This window comes from Hydra vulgaris, chromosome 12 (assembly GCF_038396675.1).
Source record: "Hydra vulgaris chromosome 12, alternate assembly HydraT2T_AEP".
Lineage (NCBI taxonomy): Eukaryota > Metazoa > Cnidaria > Hydrozoa > Anthoathecata > Hydridae > Hydra > Hydra vulgaris.
The window spans coordinates 75,147,565-75,168,917 of NC_088931.1; the positions used below are offsets into that span (position 1 = coordinate 75,147,565).

The following is a 21,353-nucleotide window of genomic DNA, read 5'->3' on the forward strand; positions in this document are numbered from 1 at the left end:
GATGATTATGATGATGATGACGGTGGTGATGATGACGATGGTGATGATGATGTCGAAGAGGAAGAGGAAGAAGCAGAAGAAGAAAAAAAATAAGATAAAAGAAGAAGAAAAAGAAGAAAAGTAATAATTAGAAGAAGAGAAAAGGAGATGAAAAATTAAAGTAATAATAATAATTGATAAAAAGTTATTTGACTAACATTGTGAGCATTCCAGAATTATCTAATTATTAGGAAAAAAATAAATTGGAGAACGTACACCATGACGATGGACCTTTTAAAGATTATAGTTTAATTGTACAAGAACGACTGTAAACAATTACTAAACTTATTAAAGTCGCTCTTAAATTATATAACAATTAAATTTACCAAATGAGCTATTACAAGACTTTTGTTAGCATCAGCAGGCTTAAACATCAGTAAAAGTACCACAAATTTTAGCAAGTCTTTTTTCTAATGTTCAGAAAAAAATATAATGGCATGTGAGAAAATCTACTTCTTTCAGTACTATAATAAACTTATATAACGACAAGTACTCATAGTATTCAAAAATAACAATACGGTTTTCTTTTGGACTCTTGAAGAAAAAGACGAATTTAGACAGTTACCGCAAAACAGTATATTATAATGTGTGTGGTGTCTATTGAACTAAATTTTATCCAATGATTTATGTCTTTGATTTAATAAGAAAAAAAATTATGGCTTTGTTATAAAATAACGGAACTTGTATCAAACTGCCCAACTCACGGGGTACATTGATACGCGTCAGGGGCACATTGATTCATAGGAATTCGGTTACTATTATTTTAATGAAATATCACTAACTAAAAATAACGAGTTAAATAATTATTACATTTATTAAGATAATTTTTAAACTAATAATTTTAAACTAGTTATTTATATATAAATCAAATTAAGATAAAGTCTTCAAATAAGGAACTAAATATTTAGGAATAAGAAAATTTGTTAATCAATCTTCTAATCGGTTTTCAAATTTTTTTCTTAATATGTAATGCAGCATACACAAATATATGTTAAATACTTTTTTAGATTGAAATGTTGTATTACAAAGTTCAACAAAGAAGCTGTTCTGTTAGTGCAATTCTGAACTTTAAGATTGTGAAGTTTCAATATTGTAGTAAAAATATTAACAGTAGCCTCATCTTTTATATCAGGTAATACAAAAGATCCAGTTGGTTTAAGTTTCAAAAAAAAAAAGCGGAAGTCATTTCTTTGACCCTCTTCATGTCTTAATAAAATTTTCCGGATGAAATATTTAAAAGTTTTCTTTTTTTCTAAATTCGTCATCTTCACTATGACAAAGTCACCTTCCTGAAGCTCATTTTCCGTAGGTGGAGGAGTATTAACTATGTTATCACACAGCTCAGCAACGGATTCTTTAGAGTCTAAAGACTCCTGTGATTCAAATTTACTGTAACAATCTGAAGAATCTGATTCCATGGTATTAGCTTTTGAAGTCTTTCTGGTTTATTTCTTGATCGGTTTTCCAACAATGTCTAACAAATTATGTGCAATTTGCAGATTTTTTGCACGTTTTCTTTTTTATTTTAAGTTTAATTTATCTTTAGCTTTCTGCAGTTCCTCTATTCTTTGTTTTTCTGGAGTATCTGTGTCGTTCCTCAACTTACCCTTCCCTTTCCCTTTTTTAGTAATCCTCTTTTGGTTCATTTTTAGGTAAGGTCTTACAGCTTCAGGCGTTATGCATAATTTTGATGATGAAGTTTTGATTGTTAATTCAGAAGCTCTAAATGTAGAAGGAATAATAATTAGTGATTCAGAATAACTAGTGAAGTTGATCGGCTCTGTACCAGAAGGCTCATTCATTATTGTCTCATCAAAAGCGACAGGATAGGCAGAATTTAAATTGGTCTCAGTGGAAACTTGTGGTTCTTGGTAAACTTCACAGGGAGAAAAATTATATCTAAGAATGCTAATTTATTAAATGGCACGATTCCAGGTTTTGCAAATGCTCTCGTATTATTTTTTGCAGTGAACGATACGAAATAAGCCAATTTAAAAAGATTTGGAATGTTGTAAATAGTTAATGCCTTTCCAGGATGATAAAGGTGCCAGTCATTAAAAGCTACCTTTAGCTTCGCCTTAAATGGACCGAAGACACCAACATCAAAGGGCTGGAGCTTGTGGAATAAATGTCGAGGAAACGACATGTAAACTATTCCACTATCTCGGGAATAGTTTATTGCATCAAGTGAAACATGGGACTTGTGGTTATCAAAAATAAGAAGAACAGGCTTTTCTTTTGTACTGTTTGCATGTTTTTGGATGTGTTTCAGGACTTCTAAGTGTAATTCACCATTTATCCAACCTGATCAAGATGACAAACCCAGAGATCTGATGCACCATTCAAAAAATGACTTTTATAATGAACTTTGGGAAACACATAAACGGGTGAAATAGTAATGCCAGTACCAGTTATGATTCCTCCAAAAGTTAATAATTCCCCCCTTTCTGTGGAGACAATTTGGCCAACCTGCCGCTGTGTTTTTTCTGCCAATATTTTTGGAGCATTTAAGACCGTCGTAATACCGATTTCGTCAAAATTAATTATCCGATCAGCTGCAAAATTGTATCTTGATAAAACATCTTCTAGATTCTTAAAAAACATTTCAACAGCAGCCTTATTAAAAGAGAAAGATCAAGCCACACTTGTGTTTTAAGGTTTTCTTAAACTAATATTGGAATTCCTCTTTCGATAACTAGATATCCGATCAATGCCGGCGCTCTAATTATCATCCCTAGACTTTGAATAACTGCAATTTAATTTTTTTGCGAATTGTTATTTATTTGCTAGTTGGGGTACTTGAGTTAAGATAACGCCATGATGCATTCTTCTGCATTTTATTATATATTTATTTAATTGCTTCTCTTGTGCATTAGTGAATACTTGTTGGAAGGTATACTTAGATGAATAGCTTATATCTTTTTTTTCTGTCTTCTTCTTTTTATTCTCAAGCCTATGTTGCAGAGTAGCACTTTTTAAGTTGTATTTATTAATTGCTTTTCTAATTGATAGCTTGCCTTCCATTACATCCGAGACTGCAGAAGCCATAGTAACTTCATCAATGTTACTTCTCTCAGTTTTTCGTTTGTCCGTTTGCACCATTTTACTTTAAAGAAACAATAATGAGTGTTTTTATTATTCATCAGATAGAGAAGTACGGGGCACATTGATACATGAACCAATGTACTTCAAGAGTTTTTGTATCATTGTGCACCAATCTACTTTACAGAAATAAAAAATTAAATGAAATTTAAATAACAATTTATTCATAAAATTTGGAGCTTATATAGCATAATGAAGGACATTTAATAACCAAATAAATATATACACAACAGTCAACACAAATATACTCGACAAAATCACTCTCGAAAGAGAACAATGATATTTTAGCTATGAACGCACGAAACACGTTTATACTTCTCAAGCGCCAAGCGATGACTGAACGCGCGTATATTTCTGAAATCGACTAATTCGAATAAAAGGCAATTTAGCCGAAGTATGGTAATAATTTATTTTATAGTAATACAAAAAAAAATGTAATATATATTTAATTTCTATTTTTAAATATAATATAATTTAAATAATAATGGAGCAAAACAATATGGGAGAAGGACTGCTCCGATAACTGGAAAATCTATTTCAAGACCCCAATGATTTAGAGACCGTTATAAATACTTGCTATATATCAAAAAGTCATTACAATCGTATTTACAATATAATTGTATAGATGAAATATAGATTTTGTAGCTTCACCGTTTAGATTTCATACAGGGCCAGCTTGCAGCAGACCTGTTTGAAAGTATTTATGAAAATCATTAGGATTGAGTAAAAAAAAATAATTAATGAAATACATAATCGAAAGTTTAATTAGGCATAATTAATGGCAACATTCTTTGAATTAGTTAAAACTTGAGGAGAGTAAACAAAAAACTAGGTAATAGTTATAATAGTACATACTATTGTTATTAAATGAACTAAAAAAAATTAAAGATTGAAAAATTAAATTGAATGAATAGGTATAAAGATTTTAAGATTTTTACACGACTAAATCGACTTTTAGTCGTTTAGTAGGAAGTCCGTAGTCGAATTAATCGACTATTCGATTTTTCAAAGTCAACTAATTATGACTAGTCGACTTTAAGTTGATTCAGTCGAAGTCACTAACAACACTAAATTGTATTTAACAAGCTGTCCGGACCCGTAAAACACGGGTCTTGGTAAATCTATTTAACAGCGGCCATTTCTATACTTATTAAGTTTTTTAAATCTTTAACATAGATGAAAGTTGCGTATTTTTTGAAAAATTTTATTTTCGGTTGTTTTTAGAAACTTAAGCCTACAATAAAATATAACTTTCCTACTAAGATAATATTTATTTAAAAAGCAAAAGGGGACAAAGAAACGGGTCACAAAACCTATTTATGCCTTAAAATTTTAAGGTGCTCTGAACTGCAATTACTATTGATTTTTTTGGTTTATAGGCTTTTGTTAAAAGCTTTAAAATTTTGCGTCAAATTATCTCAACATATTTCAACATATTCGTTGTACCATCCATACTGCAGCCGTTTTTCAAAACGCCTTAAGGTAAAAAAATCAATTTCGACTGTTTTTTTTTTTTTTGCTATATAAATTAATTAAAGTCGTAAAACATAATATAAATACATATAGCAGGCTATTTTACAAAATAAGCCAGTTTAGATGTCTACAAACGTTATTGAATACATATTTTTAAAGAGTTCTGAAAAAATTCATAAAAATTATTCGTTTTAAAAAACGTTTTACAAAGAGTTTCTCCTAATCATGTTTTTTTAATTGCGTTTTTCTCGAAATACGTAATAAGCTTAGACGTTTTAAGAAACAGCTGCAGCAAATATTTTTATTAAAAAAATTAATGTTGCAAAAAAAAATCTTAATTGTCAAAAGAAAGTTTTAAAGTTTTTTCTAGCAACGGGCTATTTTTTTTTTGCGTATGTGTCAATCATGACACATACGCAACAAATTTTTCTCCCGGTGTTTTGATGTTTTTAGAAATTTTAGCTTTTTTAAAATCTTTTCGTATGTTAAAGTGCATAATATCGTTACATATGTTTGTATATAATCTTTATAAAACTTTAAAAGTATTTTGTATTTTAATATAATCGAAAAAAATGAAAAAAAAAAGTTGCTAGTGGTAGGACTCGAAACACGGCTTACTTGTTCAGAAGCTCGGCGTGCTAACCACTCGGCAACGCTGGCACAATGTTAGACGAAAATTTTAAAACTATATAACAACTTTTTTAACAGTTATAAATGTTATAGATCAAAGTTAAGAAGAGCTTGACGCAATGCAATTTTCAAGTGAAAATCAAACTGTAAAACTTGATAAATGTTTCAGTATGTTTTAACATTACTTTAAGTACGTTAGATATTTGCATACACGTTCGTTCACGTTTCCTTATAAAACAAAGTGCTGCGATGCTTTCTCGCCACTATCTCGGTTGCAATGGCTGACAAGGGTTCAATTTCAAACACGCTCGAATGAGCACCAACACTACTACTACTACTAACACTATTAAATTCGGCAATATTATATAGAAATGATTGTAATCTCCAATGGTGATAATAGTATAAATGGATTCCATTCATATACAAAAATATAACGGAAATATAAAAAAACAAAGTAAAAGTGGCCAATAAATCCATACGAAGTTATAACTTCAAAGAGAATAAAAAATATAAAAATTTACATGAAAAACAAAAACATTTTTCTTAACTTAAATTAAAAATATTGATACACTTTATCAAAAATTAAAATTACAAAAATCTAATATACTTTACAAAGAGCTGTCACGAACTGTATGATACGGGTCATGGTAACTACATTCCACAACCGACTTTACCTAAACTTGTTCATAATTTGGTTTCTTTGCTTCAATAATTCTTACTTTACGGCAAAAAATAAATTGATTTAAAATTTTTGGCTTTTGGTTAACAATGAACAATACTAATTTACTTCAATATTTTTTACATTACAAAAGTATCATTATTAAAAATGACAGTTGCGTAATATTTCTTCCAGCGTTGGCTCTAATAAAATTTTATAAGGCTAAAGGCTGTAATAAAGTTTTTATCATTAAGATTTGTTTAAAAAGCAAAAGAGGACACTGAAAACGGGACACTGATCCTAGTTATGTCAAATAAGTTCTATTTGTTTTAATAATGATTCTATTTGTTTGACAATTCTTATAAAGATATTTCTGCAATAAACTCTTAACATGTTCTTTCAATTAAGCTTTCAATTGTTTTAATACCGGTTTTTGCGATTCTTTCAATTATTATAGCTATTATTTGTACCGAATCTCGGTACAAACACAAACTTAATGGGAATGGAATTATATAGATCCGTAATCACCAAAGTGATAAAATTATAAATGTTTTCCATTCACGTACAAAAATAACGGAAATAAAAAAAAACAAAGCAAAAATGGCCAATATATCCATATGAAAATTATTTCCAAGAAAAAAAAATATAAATCTATGTGAGAAATAAAAAACATATTTTCTTGAGATAAAATAAAGATAAAAACCTTTATTGTAATAAAAAATATTACATAAAAAATAAATTTAACATATAAAAGTATTTGTTAAAGCAACTTGAGCTATTGTTTCATTATTATAAAGCTTCAGTAAATACTATGAAGATTAACGAAACTTCTATAAAACGATCAACATTCAGAACATTTTTCAAATTCTGCTATGTAGGAACTTTCGAAAATCAGTCATAAAAGGCGGCATTCGACCTAAAAACGGAACAAAATTGTTATTGAAAACACTTATTACGCATTAATGTGTTATGTACTCTATTTATTTATTTGAAAACTCAAAAATGTGAATAAGTAGATAACAAATAAGAAACATACTTTGAGCAATGTTGTTTTTCATTCAAGAAAGTTTTAAGATTAATTGTTGCAAGTCTGGATAAACTCTTTTAAAAAGCAACACAAAAATAAATAAGCAACATAAGCTCAGCGGGCATAGACGTCAATCAGACGGATGTCTTAATTAGGTTGCGACGTCTCAGACCAAGTTAAGACGTCCTAAAGACGTCCGGTGAAGACGTCTTTAATACGTCCTTGTGACGTCTACAATATAATATTATTAGGACGTCCATATTTAAACGTCCTATTGACGTCTCTAAGACCTACTTTAGACGTCCTAATTACCTCAGAAATAAAACGTCTAAAAGACGTTTAAAGGTCGTCTTCAAAATAATTTAAATTTTAGGCAGATAAATTTATATATAAACATAGCGCGTAAAATATTATGCGCTAACTAGATAGTTAAAAATGTCTGCTTGTTTTGGTTGATTATTATGGAAGCCGAGAAAGCTCATCAAAAAAATATCTTTCAAATCGAGAAATATATATTTTAAATCCAGAAATATATTTTAAATCGCAAAAAACATTTTAAATCCAGAAATATATTTCAAATCGGAAAATTTATTTTAAATCCAAAAATGAATATTTTTAATCGCGAAATATTGTTTAAATCGCGAAATATATTTCAAATCGGAAAATATATTTTAAATCCAGAAATATTTTTCAAATCGCAAAGTTTGTATAAAATTTAGAAATATAATCGCAATATTTTCATATTTTCAAGTCCTAAAATTTATAAAGATGGCGTCATACTGTGCCTCATGTTGAGCTAATCTTAATCATGAGGACAATCTCTGTACACTCTGTGGAAATAATAGAAAGATTAAAGAAAGAGTGGAAGTAAATAGTTGCATGAATGAAAAACTTGTTCTTAGTGAATTTCAAAACTGTAAAACTGTCGAGAGGACATCTAGATTTAAAAGAAAATCTTTTTCAACAATAATTTCCAATGACTCTCTAAAAAGAATGTTCTATTGAGAATGTTACGATAAATGTTGGTATTATGAAAGATAATGGTAAAGATGAAATTAACATTATGAGAGGAAGTAAATTGCCTATATATGTCCTAAGGCAAAGTAATGCAAAGATGTTTTTTGAAATCGCTTGTAGAAAACATGCAGATCATAACCAATTTTTCGATTATAGCGATAACTGGGTACTACTATATCATGATAAAAAAAAAAAAAAGCTGAGTATGCTCTAGGCACTAACTCTTTATTTACAGTTGAAAAGTATAAAGAAAGTTTAAACAAACCGTTTTCAAAGATAAACTTATATTTATGTAAGCAAAGTATTTTAAATCAAGAAAATAAAGAAATCAACGATTTAAATAATGACACCTCTATTTCGGATTTAGATAACTTCTGTTTTCAATTTCACAATGAAAATTTTAATAATAACACTTTGTTAAATAATTATTTTGAAGATGAAAATTTTCTGTTGAAAATAATCAGTCATTTTCTTATTTTAGTGTAGTTGACAGTAAATCTGTAAAAACTCTTAAAGATCTTTTTTTTGTTTTGTTTTTGTTTTTGTTTTGTTTTTTACGACAATATTTATTACAATTTAAATAAACAAAACTTTATTACAATGATAAAAGTTAACAAGTCAAGATATCGTTAAGAAATAAATAATAAAAATAAATATAAAGAACGCGTATACTCAAAGAAGACCATCAGGTCTTGTCAGAGAGAAACCGTTAATTGCTTGTGGATAAAAAAACAAACAAAAAAATAAATAAAAAAAGAATATACATTAAATATATACATATACTAATATAGATAAGGGATTTTCAAATAAATTAAAAATTTAAAAATAGATTAGTATATTTTCAGTTGAAAAAATGAGTTTTTTAAGATTTTGTTTAAAAGTATCAAAATTACATTCTTGAGAAAAATCTTTAGAAGTATTTAGAACTATACTATTCCATAAAAATGGTCTGCGAAATGAAATAAAAAATTTTCTAAAATTAGTTTGAGAAAATGGTTGTCGAATTAAATTATCGTTCCTTAAAATATATTTATTTCTAACTCTTTGTAAATACAAGTTACGAAAAGAAACGGGTGATAGGTGGGTCTTGCATTTATACATAAAACAAAGAATATTAAAAACATTTAACTCATATATATTGAGTGCTTTCATATCATATAAAAGAGGCTTGGCGTGAGCAAAACGATCCTTGAAATTTATAAGGCGTGCTATATGTTTCTGTTGCCGATAGAGAGGTTTAAGTTTACTTTTATAAGTGCTACCCCAAGCAATGTTTGCATAATAAATATGGCAATGAATTAGCGAATAGTATAACTGAATTAAGGTATGTTTATCTAGAAAGTTTCTTATTTTGTTTAAAATGCCTATACTCTTTGAAATTTTATTGCACAAGTTAGCAATGTGGCTTTTCCAATTAAGATTTTCATCGATATATACACCAAAAAATCTTGTCAGTAGAACGCTTTTAATAATATTTTAAATAATATTATAACTTAATGTACACCAGGTTCTACAATTCATGTTTAAAATAAAACGTGGGCTTTCTCCTATTGTGTTTCAGTCTTACTTTAGTGAAATCTCGCACAAGTATCCTACTAAATTTTCAATTAACAACTTCATTGTACCAAAAACTAATTTAAAACTAGGTTCTTACCAAATTCAATATCGTGGACCTTTTCTGTGGAAACATTTTTTAAAATTTATTACAAAAAAAAATAATATTCAAAACATCTCTTTGGAACAATTCAAGAAAGAATCTAAGAGTCTCTTATTGCAAAATGACCTTGATTTAAAATATCTCTTTTAAAATAAATAATATAAATTATCTAAAATATAGTTATTGACACTACTTCTCTTTTGTTGCTGTTTTAATTTTATTTAACTTTTGTTAATTTTTGATATATTGCATTATATTTCAACACTTATATTTATATTGTAACTAAGGTGTAAAATGCTTATTATGTACTTTGCTACTTTTCTTTTTTTATATATAAGCTGACGATTTTTTTTCAATGTAAATGGGGCTTGATGATAAGACAGTTTATGTCTTCTGCTTGCTCCAGCTCTCTTATTTATTAACACGATTTATTTCATTGTAAATTTTAATATACGGCAAATATATATTAAAAAAAAATAAAAAAAAAATAAAAAAAATAAAAAAAATAATTATGTTATCGATAAAAAGAAAGTTTGTTTCTTTACAAAAAACAGCTAGTCAATCAGGTTTAGGAAACAGCTGAGGTCTTTGTAATTTGTCCTTTGTTTGAACAACATGATAAAAAACGTAGAATTCCGCGTTTAACGGAACCAATATTTGTGCTAAACATCTGCGCCACGCTATTGAGGAAAGCGAAAGATACTATGACTCAAATGAGGTTTTGATTTTTCAAAAAACGGAGACCAGATATCATACTGATTAAGGGAGAAATGTATGGAAGGGCAGCTACATCAACTAACTTATACTTGCCCCAACCAAAACCCTCAGTCAATGTAGCAGCATTCACTTGCATGTTTTGCCTAAATCAGTCGATGTATATATATATATATATATATATATATATATATATATATATATATATATATATATATATATATATATATATATACATATATATATATATATTTATATATATACATATATATATATATATTTATATATATAAAGGGTGTATCGAATATATATATATATATATATATATATATAAATATATATATATATATATATATATATATATATATATATATATATATATATAAAGGGTGCATCGAAATATATAAATGTATATATATATATATATATATATATATATATATATATATATATATATATATATATATATATATATATATATATATATATATATATATATATATATATATATATATGTATAGGGGAACATAGGGTAAGATGACGAATGGGGCAAGATGACAACCTACAGTTATCTCTTAAGCAAAACTAAATATAACAGTTGACTTTAGCTGAAAGGGAAGTAGATTAGTTTTACTAGATTTATCAATGGTTTTTTTTTAAATATTATTTTTGTGACGAAAGTTAAGTATTAAAAAGTTTTTCCGACATTGGGAAAAAAACTTTTTATACTCGTTTTACTTGATTTATTACATCGCTACATCACCAGCTAAAGGTAAGCGAGAAATTTTTATTTAATTTGATGAAACTGGAAGCCATACAAGAAGTTTTAGGCTATGATAATTTGATTATGTACTGATTCTGATTCATTTTAAAGATCGTATTAGCCTGGGGCAAGATGACCGGGGCAAGATGGCTTGCCCGTAATCTAAATTAAACGGAAGTTTACTTATACTGTTTGCTATTCTTGTATTGTTCAGTAATTATTTTATTACGAAATACAATATTTGTTTGACAATAGTTTTATTTTGTTGCGTTGGAGTTTGCTACAAACTGATTACTAGGTTGTTACTGTTATTTTTTGCATTGACCGATATAAATGTATAATTTATTAGTTTTAAAAGTTACACCTTTATTTGTATTACTTTTTTAATAAAAAAGAATTTGCGATGATGGTTTTTGAGGCGTTTATAGCTTCATAGAGTTTTCTTGTCTTAAAGTTTTAAACTTTGTTAACTCAAATCGTCATCTTGCCCCGTATGCGGGGCAAGATGACGATTTGAGTTAACATTGTTAAAGGAGTTTTTCCTTAGCTATTTTCTACTTTTAGAGTGATTTTTTGATACATCAGTGACGCGGAATGATTTTTTATCACTTTTAAATCAAGTTTTAATTTTTGGGACAGATATTGACTAAGATACAGGCGTTTTTCGAAACATTCGTCATCTTGCCCGATGTTCCCCTATATAAATATATATATATATATATATATATATATATATATATATATATATATATATATATATATATATATATATATATATATATATATATATATATATATATATATATATATATATATTATATATATATATATATTCATATATATATATATATATATATGTATATATATACATACATACATATATATATATATATATATATATATATATATATATATTATATATATATATATATATATGTATATATATAATTATTTATTGTCAATTATAGGAAGAAAATAAAACTTTAAAAGAGATTCCAATCATCTTGCTGCATTTTGCAATGAGCCCTATGCAACAACAAAACCAACGTTGCCTCGTGCATTTTCGTCTACCTCTAGTACAATAAACACTGTATCTTTAATTTTATCATCATTAGAAAACAAAAAATGTGTTGTCTCCAGTAAATAGTGAATCCTTATGTTCACCAGGCAAAATCCTAAATATACAAATTAGGCAGAATCCAAGAGAAAAATTAACTCCAAAGAAAAAAAAGTTAATGAATAGATTGTCTTATTTCTTCTAAGTTAGCTAGCTTTTACGAAGAATACAAAAATAAGATAGATTTAGTAAAGTCTAAAAGAAGACCATGCCATATAATTTCAAAGTGTTAAGGCAAAGTGTCAAAAGAAAAGAAGGTATTATAAAAGCTTAAAGAGAAGAAGTTAGAGACTTAAAACAGAAACTGTAAACATACCTCATTAATACAAGAAAAGCTATACAAATTAAAGAGAAAGAAAAATTAAGACAAATTAACCTCAAAATAATAAAATCATTAGAGAAAATAAAATAGCATTAGCTAGTTTAGAAAATAATATAACCAGGTGGAGAAGGAAATTATAGCAAATTCAGTTAGGTCAGAAGATAGCAAGTCTTATGCATTACAAACTAGATTGGTAATTTATCGCATGTTGTTGTCTAATGTGCCAATATGTTGTTGTCTAATGTGCCAATTCTTATTGAAGAAAATTAAACGATATTTTGGTGTTAATATTTTGTATACTCCCCAGCGCATTACTGTTGAGCAAATGGCTCGTGAGCTTGGCAATATATCTGACCTACAAGCTGCAGAATGGACCTTTGGTAACAAAAATCTAACTCTTAGGTTTGATGCAACAACACAAGAAGGTGTCCGTATCAACAGCATTCACTTGACATCAAAGGATAAGTGTCAAGTCATTGATTTGGATCAATTACCTAGAGGTACATCAGATGATTATCAAAAATACATGTAACGCAGTGGACCATATGGCTTTACTTTATTCAAATTATCACACGTTTTCTTTTAACGAAGGTTGTAAGTTATTTAATTCTCAAATATATCAAACACAATGACAGACAGAGTTGCAGCAAACCATCTTACCATAACCAAAATTTGATAAACCTGTGGTAAGATTTTGAATGAGCTGAACTGTCATTTCCACCCATTTTGACACAATAGTTATTTCTTGTCATTCCGCATTACAGTCTCAGGAAATAAAAACTTGCCAATTATTTGGATACGATTGTATGGCAGTTAAAATTGTTTTAGCAATAAACAAAATGAGGTTTAAAGATGGCAAGGGTGATCCTGAAGGCTTTCTTACCTTTTTATACAATCAAAAACTGCCACGAGGTATAATTCCAAGATTTCGTGGCAATCGTCTTAACTTTGTTTTTCGTACTTGCTTTATCTTTATAAAACACTACAATGCTTTTAAGGACTTTTAGACTATCGGAATATAAAATTTGTATTATATACTAATTGTATAAAAATTAGTATATCATTTTGTATATAGAAATGACTAACTTTACAAAAAAGACGCTCTACTATGGATGAAGTATGCATTTTTGGCAACGAGTATGGAAGTTTGTTACCCCCTCTAGCCCCCTGAGTACTACTGGTAGTTATAGTCTTGTAAAGTGGTAAAATATGTTTAGCTTATGTCTAGAATTTTGTAATGTGGCACGATATGTTTTTGTGTTAATTTCTTATATTAATTTTATCTTTTAGTTATATATAAAATTCTATAAATAATTTTGTCTTTTTTCTTACTTTATTTAGGTTGGAGGGAGATGGCACACACCCTTTTTCCTAAATCAATGTATTCATATTTATTATCTTATATTGTATTCACATTATTATATCTTATTTATTATATCTATTTATTATCTTATATTGTATTATATCTATTTATTATATCTATTTATTATATCTATCCTATTATATCTTTTTTTTTTATGTCTATCCTATTATATCTATTTATTTACTATCCTATTATAATATCCTATATTATACTATCCTAATATATCTATTTATTATATCTATCCTATTATATCTATTTATTTACTATCCTATTATTATATCCTATATTATACTATCCTATATACTACTATCTTATAATATCCTATATTATACTATCCTATTATATCTATTTATTATATCTATCCGATTATATCTATTTATTTACTATCCTATTATTATATCCTATATTATACTATCCTATATACTACTATCTTATAATATCCTATATTATACTATCCTATTATATCTATTTATTATATCTATCCTATTATATCTATTTATTATCTTATATTGTATTCACATTATTATATCTTATATTGTAAAGTAGTAAAATATGATTTTTATTTATAATGATAAATTTCCTTTTTATTATAAAGATAAAAATATCTATAAGAATGAATTGGTTTTGATAATAAGGTGTGTTAATAAAAATTGATAATAGGGTGTGTTATCTCCTTCATATCCACCCTTGAACAGATACATACCTTTTATATGTTGTGGTGGTGTAGGAGCAAATAACAATAAAAGTTATATATTGAAATGACTAATTTCACATAAAAGACGCTCTAAAATGGAAGAAATACGCTTTTTTGAGTGGTATAGGCGGTTGTTCGGCACCCCCTCTAGTCTCCCGGATACGCCCGGTGAGCAAAGGCCATTTTAAATTTTGTAGCCCACTGTTACACCTATCTTTTAGTACCAATTTATAAACTTCTAAAGATAAGAATAGAATAAGCATCTAATGTATGAAATGCTACATGTAATAAAAGACAATAAATATTAAAAAAAAAGCCTTACATAAACATATTTAAGTAGATAGAAAAACTTTTTATTATCAAGGATCTTATATTTTATTCTTATAAATAAATTTTTTCTATTGTATTACAATTAAATTTGATGACAACAAAAAAATTGAATACCTTGTCAATAAAAAAATTTTTCTCATGCTCAGAACACACATCACAAATCTTATAGACTTAAAGCTTCCTTTCAATTTAAAGCGTTTTAAAAAAGAACGCAGCTTCTGCTCCTGATTTCTTATTTAGTGCAACTGTTTTTCTTTAGCTTTATCTTCAATCTAATCAACGTCTATAACTTCTCATTGCACGCGAATAAAAAAGTTTTTCAGAAATATAAGAATCAACACTTTCTATATCTCATATACCAAGACCTTCTGTATCTCAAGAGAAAAACACTCTTCACTGTCACACTTTAAACTTTTTCCTGAATCACCAATAACTTCATAATACTGATGAAAACAATCATGGCACATACCATACTGCACCCAATCAATGTTACAATCATATTTTGTAATTGAACACCTGATACTAGCACACATTTCTTGCTTTTACAGTGTTTTATTTTTATTGCAAGAGTCCTGAGATATGCGTTCTAATTCAAAAAAATTATTTTTAAAAAATACTAACCATTGCGCCTGTAGATTTGCAATATCTACAAATAGATTACTTAATAAACGCAAAGCTTTCGCTGTATTAGATATTTCAATGCTTTTAGCAGCCCGCAACTTACTTGTTCTTGCTTTCTTGTTTTGAGATAAAGACGAATCAGCCTGACAATCTAAACTTTTACACTCTTTTAACAACAACTTTCACAGTGTTAACACTATTCCTAACACAATATGCAAAACAGATGGCACTACATTGTCTAAAGTTATCATGGGGAAAATTACAGTAGCAAAAATTGAATTATAAAACTTACATAGAGCTATTAAGTGTCCAACATTTCTATCTTCTGATTGCAAGCACTTTCTAGTGTTTGTAACTGTTGTAAGCACTTTCCAGAGTTTAATTGTATTGTTCTCCTTGAGAGGTTATAACTAGCAGGTGCGCGAGGCATAGTTTCGTAGAAAATTCAATTTAACAAGGTCTGTAGAAGTAGGAAATCTAGCAGCTTAACCCTGGTGTCCCATAACATCATCGATGAAATAAAAATCTCCACCCAAGAACAGCCTCATTTTTTTTCCCCCTAAGTTTAAGATCTGATAACTAAATTTATTTGGTGTTATTGGAATAATGCCCAAGAATTAAGGCAATATTCTTACGACAGTCTGAACATAAAAATAAATGCACATCATGTACAGACCCGGATAATTCAAAATTGACAACTTCAAAATGAAATTTAGGCACATTTTATCAAACTCCCTATTGCATCCAATGTAATGTTTTAAAATTTCTCACTCAGTTGAATAGATATTGAAATAAAATTGACTTTGTAATTAATATAACACAAATAATTAAATTAATTTTAGCTTAAAAAGTTTTATTTGTGTTTTAGTGTGCTTAAATTAAATGGTTTATTTAGTTATTAAAATATAGAAAACTCGTTGTTTCTTGAAAATGTTATTTTACATATTCATAATTATGAAAAACAATTATAAAATATTTTCTACCAGAAAAATCCTCAAAACATATATTAAAAATGTCAAATCGTTTTATTAAAGACCAGCTTTCAATAAAATCTATTTTCAAATTAAAAGTTATCCAAAAATACAAGTTAGTTATAGTTTCGTTTTTGTTATTTTGATTTACTTATAATAGTTGGTAGCATGAGGTGCTTTTGGAGCATCGGTTAACACATTTCGGTTCAACTCAATCATCCGACCGAAAACTTTTGTAAATTCTTTTATCCACAATGCATTGTCGTGTGCAAATTGAAGAGCGTGTTGATGAGCAAACGAATGTTGACACGGAGTTGTTTCGGAAGTTGGAGTGCAAGATACCGCTCCGTTTTCATCGGTTGGCCTGATAATCCAAGAGTTCGCCATATCTGAATTCAAAAGCAACGTTGTCCTTTCAGACTCAGGCAGTTTATCATTTGGTATTGGGTGACTTGGTAGCTGCCACTGTCTTCTTGTTCCATTGATGGCTACTTGTATCCATGGTACAATATCTATAATCATTCTATAATAAGCATTATCAAGAACGCTTGTTGGAGCTAACGTATTTGGACCCTGAATGACTGTTGAAAATTTTTCGTCAACAAAGGCTCCTTCAAAACCAGTGTTTTCCAACCTACATCTTCCTAACGTGTGTGCTCCTAAAAGGGCTACGGCTTCTCTAACGTTAAAGTCAAACTCGTTTTTAAAAAATTTAAAAGTTTTATGCGTACCGTCAGTGCCAAATGGTGGTTGAACGCTTTGAAGTTGATTAGGAGAGGTCTCACAATCTTCTCTGCCAACCTTAAAGTAATTTAATCCTAAGTATTTTACTGGAGCATCAACAGTCGACCTTGTTAGGGCAACCACAGCGGCTAAAGCGTAGAAATCTGCTCTGGAAATTTTTCCTTTATAGGATAGATCGTATAAAGAATCAAGACGATCAGTTATAACTTTTAAGCCTGCATTTCCCCTGTTTGTATGATCGATGCATCCATCGCAATTGTTTTTGCCAATACAATCGTGAAAAGCTAAACGAACGCACCCAGCAATCATCGGTAAGTCTCTGTTTACCTTAACAGATTCGATTAAAGTTAAAAGATCGGTTTTTGCTTTTTCGAAATCTTCAAATGTCGGTATAATTTGAATTGTTTCTATATATGTTAAAAGCAGCGTAACACACCAAAATCCAGTTAAGATGAGCATGGCTATGATATAAAATACGGCTAAATATAACATAATTAATCACATAGAATAGTTGTGTAAAACAACAAATATGAAAAAATATTGTACCAATTATTTTAGTAATATTTTTATGACGCGCTCTAAGCTGAAATTAGGGGTTGTCCATGAAGTACCTACGCTTTTAACCTACCTACCCAACATTTTATGTTTTTTTTAATTTAATGTCTCCTTACTTTCAAAATCGATTGCCCCCTCCTCCTCCTCCATCTCATATACTTCATTTGCAGACCCCCTCTACCCCATTTGAGCGTACGTACTTTGTGGACAATCGCTTGTATAGATAAACATAAAATGTGTGTTATATTTATATAAATTTATAATGAGTATTTAATATATATATAACAATTTTGATAATAATATATATTGAAACTTTGATAGTCTTACCAATAACTTTTATCCTTTAACTTTTTATTGGTTTATATCTTTGTTGAACTTTATATATGTGTGTAGCTTTGTATTTAGAGTTTGCTTTGGATGCCATTTATAAAAAGGTCAAGGTAATTATCAAATAAATTTGGCAACGATTTTCAGACAAATTACGGAAGTATTAGAAGTTTATTGAGGAAGTATTGGCACGATAACTAAAAATTATTTCAATTAAAGTTTAAAACGTTTGAAGCGTAAAAAAGCAACAAAAGGTCAGAATTTTGCTTTTTAAACAAATGCATAATAGAGGTGAGTAATTTATGGTAATAACACAATACCCTTAAGATATTTTACAGAAAGGGAGTGAAAGTAGGGTATGGGGAATGAAACTTCTACTGAAAATTTTGTCGGCAAAGAATAAATACGTTCATCACAAAATAAACACACATTTTACGATTATTTATACAAGCGATTAAAGCGACAAAAGATAAAGTTCTGACCTTTTGTTGCTTTTTTACGCTTCAAACGTTTTAAACTTTAATTGAAATAATTTTTAGTTATCGTGCCAATACTTCCTCAATAAACTTCTAATACTTCCGTAATTTGTCTGAAAATCGTTGCCAAATTTATTTGATAATTACCTTGACCTTTTTATAAATGGCATCCAAAGCAAACTCTAAATACAAAGCTACACACATATATAAAGTTCAACAAAGATATAAACCAATAAAAAGTTAAAGGATAAAAGTTATTGGTAAGACTATCAAAGTTTCAATATATATTATTATCAAAATTGTTATATATATATTAAATACTCATTATAAATTTATATAAATATAACACACATTTTATGTTTATCTATACAAGCGATTGTCCACAAAGTACGTACGCTCAAATGGGGTAGAGGGGGTCTGCAAATGAAGTATATGAGATGGAGGAGGAGGAGGGGGCAATCGATTTTGAAAGTAAGGAGACATTAAATTAAAAAAAACATAAAATGTTGGGTAGGTAGGTTAAAAGCGTAGGTACTTCATGGACAACCCCTAATTTCAGCTTAGAGCGCGTCATAAAAATATTACTAAAATAATTGGTACAATATTTTTTCATATTTGTTGTTTTACACAACTATTCTATGTGATTAATTATGTTATATTTAGCCGTATTTTATATCATAGCCATGCTCATCTTAACTGGATTTTGGTGTGTTACGCTGCTTTTAACATATATAGAAACAATTCAAATTATACCGACATTTGAAGATTTCGAAAAAGCAAAAACCGATCTTTTAACTTTAATCGAATCTGTTAAGGTAAACAGAGACTTACCGATGATTGCTGGGTGCGTTCGTTTAGCTTTTCACGATTGTATTGGCAAAAACAATTGCGATGGATGCATCGATCATACAAACAGGGGAAATGCAGGCTTAAAAGTTATAACTGATCGTCTTGATTCTTTATACGATCTATCCTATAAAGGAAAAATTTCCAGAGCAGATTTCTACGCTTTAGCCGCTGTGGTTGCCCTAACAAGGTCGACTGTTGATGCTCCAGTAAAATACTTAGGATTAAATTACTTTAAGGTTGGCAGAGAAGATTGTGAGACCTCTCCTAATCAACTTCAAAGCGTTCAACCACCATTTGGCACTGACGGTACGCATAAAACTTTTAAATTTTTTAAAAACGAGTTTGACTTTAACGTTAGAGAAGCCGTAGCCCTTTTAGGAGCACACACGTTAGGAAGATGTAGGTTGGAAAACACTGGTTTTGAAGGAGCCTTTGTTGACGAAAAATTTTCAACAGTCATTCAGGGTCCAAATACGTTAGCTCCAACAAGCGTTCTTGATAATGCTTATTATAGAATGATTATAGATATTGTACCATGGATACAAGTAGCCATCAATGGAACAAGAAGACAGTGGCAGCTACCAAGTCACCCAATACCAAATGATAAACTGCCTGAGTCTGAAAGGACAACGTTGCTTTTGAATTCAGATATGGCGAACTCTTGGATTATCAGGCCAACCGATGAAAACGGAGCGGTATCTTGCACTCCAACTTCCGAAACAACTCCGTGTCAACATTCGTTTGCTCATCAACACGCTCTTCAATTTGCACACGACAATGCATTGTGGATAAAAGAATTTACAAAAGTTTTCGGTCGGATGATTGAGTTGAACCGAAATGTGTTAACCGATGCTCCAAAAGCACCTCATGCTACCAACTATTATAAGTAAATCAAAATAACAAAAACGAAACTATAACTAACTTGTATTTTTGGATAACTTTTAATTTGAAAATAGATTTTATTGAAAGCTGGTCTTTAATAAAACGATTTGACATTTTTAATATATGTTTTGAGGATTTTTCTGGTAGAAAATATTTTATAATTGTTTTTCATAATTATGAATATGTAAAATAACATTTTCAAGAAACAACGAGTTTTCTATATTTTAATAACTAAATAAACCATTTAATTTAAGCACACTAAAACACAAATAAAACTTTTTAAGCTAAAATTAATTTAATTATTTGTGTTATATTAATTACAAAGTCAATTTTATTTCAATATCTATTCAACTGAGTGAGAAATTTTAAAACATTACATTGGATGCAATAGGGAGTTTGATAAAATGTGCCTAAATTTCATTTTGAAGTTGTCAATTTTGAATTATCCGGGTCTGTACATGATGTGCATTTATTTTTATGTTCAGACTGTCGTAAGAATATTGCCTTAATTCTTGGGCATTATTCCAATAACACCAAATAAATTTAGTTATCAGATCTTAAACTTAGGGGGAAAAAAAATGAGGCTGTTCTTGGGTGGAGATTTTTATTTCATCGATGATGTTATGGGACACCAGGGTTAAGCTGCTAGATTTCCTACTTCTACAGACCTTGTTAAATTGAATTTTCTACGAAACTATGCCTCGCGCACCTGCTAGTTATAACCTCTCAAGGAGAACAATACAATTAAACTCTGGAAAGTGCTTACAACAGTTACAAACACTAGAAAGTGCTTGCAATCAGAAGATAGAAATGTTGGACACTTAATAGCTCTATGTAAGTTTTATAATTCAATTTTTGCTACTGTAATTTTCCCCATGATAACTTTAGACAATGTAGTGCCATCTGTTTTGCATATTGTGTTAGGAATAGTGTTAACACTGTGAAAGTTGTTGTTAAAAGAGTGTAAAAGTTTAGATTGTCAGGCTGATTCGTCTTTATCTCAAAACAAGAAAGCAAGAACA

General features: G+C 28.8%; 2 protein-coding genes across 2 annotated transcripts; one reads left to right on the plus strand and one right to left on the minus strand.

Moving 5' to 3' along the window:
* Positions 1-16,458: 16,458 nt before the first annotated feature.
* Positions 16,459-18,230, minus strand: LOC136088499 (putative ascorbate peroxidase). The gene is made up of 2 exons (XM_065812321.1): positions 18,125-18,230; positions 16,459-17,703 (listed from the first exon to the last, which is right to left on the minus strand). Exon 2 carries the CDS (start codon positions 17,699-17,701, stop codon positions 16,646-16,648), a length of 1,056 nt encoding a protein of 351 aa, XP_065668393.1. The 5' UTR covers positions 17,702-17,703; positions 18,125-18,230; the 3' UTR covers positions 16,459-16,645.
* A 494-nt stretch (positions 18,231-18,724) lies between these two features.
* LOC136088500 (putative ascorbate peroxidase) lies at positions 18,725-20,531 on the plus strand. The gene is made up of 2 exons (XM_065812322.1): positions 18,725-18,860; positions 19,282-20,531. Exon 2 carries the CDS (start codon positions 19,284-19,286, stop codon positions 20,337-20,339), a length of 1,056 nt encoding a protein of 351 aa, XP_065668394.1. The 5' UTR covers positions 18,725-18,860; positions 19,282-19,283; the 3' UTR covers positions 20,340-20,531.
* Positions 20,532-21,353: the final 822 nt, after the last annotated feature.

Excerpts from the sequence above, each read along its gene's own strand:
- LOC136088499 (XM_065812321.1), bottom strand. The coding sequence starts at position 17,701 with ATGCTCATCTTAACTGGATTTTGGTGTGTTACGCTGCTTTTAACATAT.
- LOC136088500 (XM_065812322.1), top strand. The coding sequence starts at position 19,284 with ATGCTCATCTTAACTGGATTTTGGTGTGTTACGCTGCTTTTAACATAT.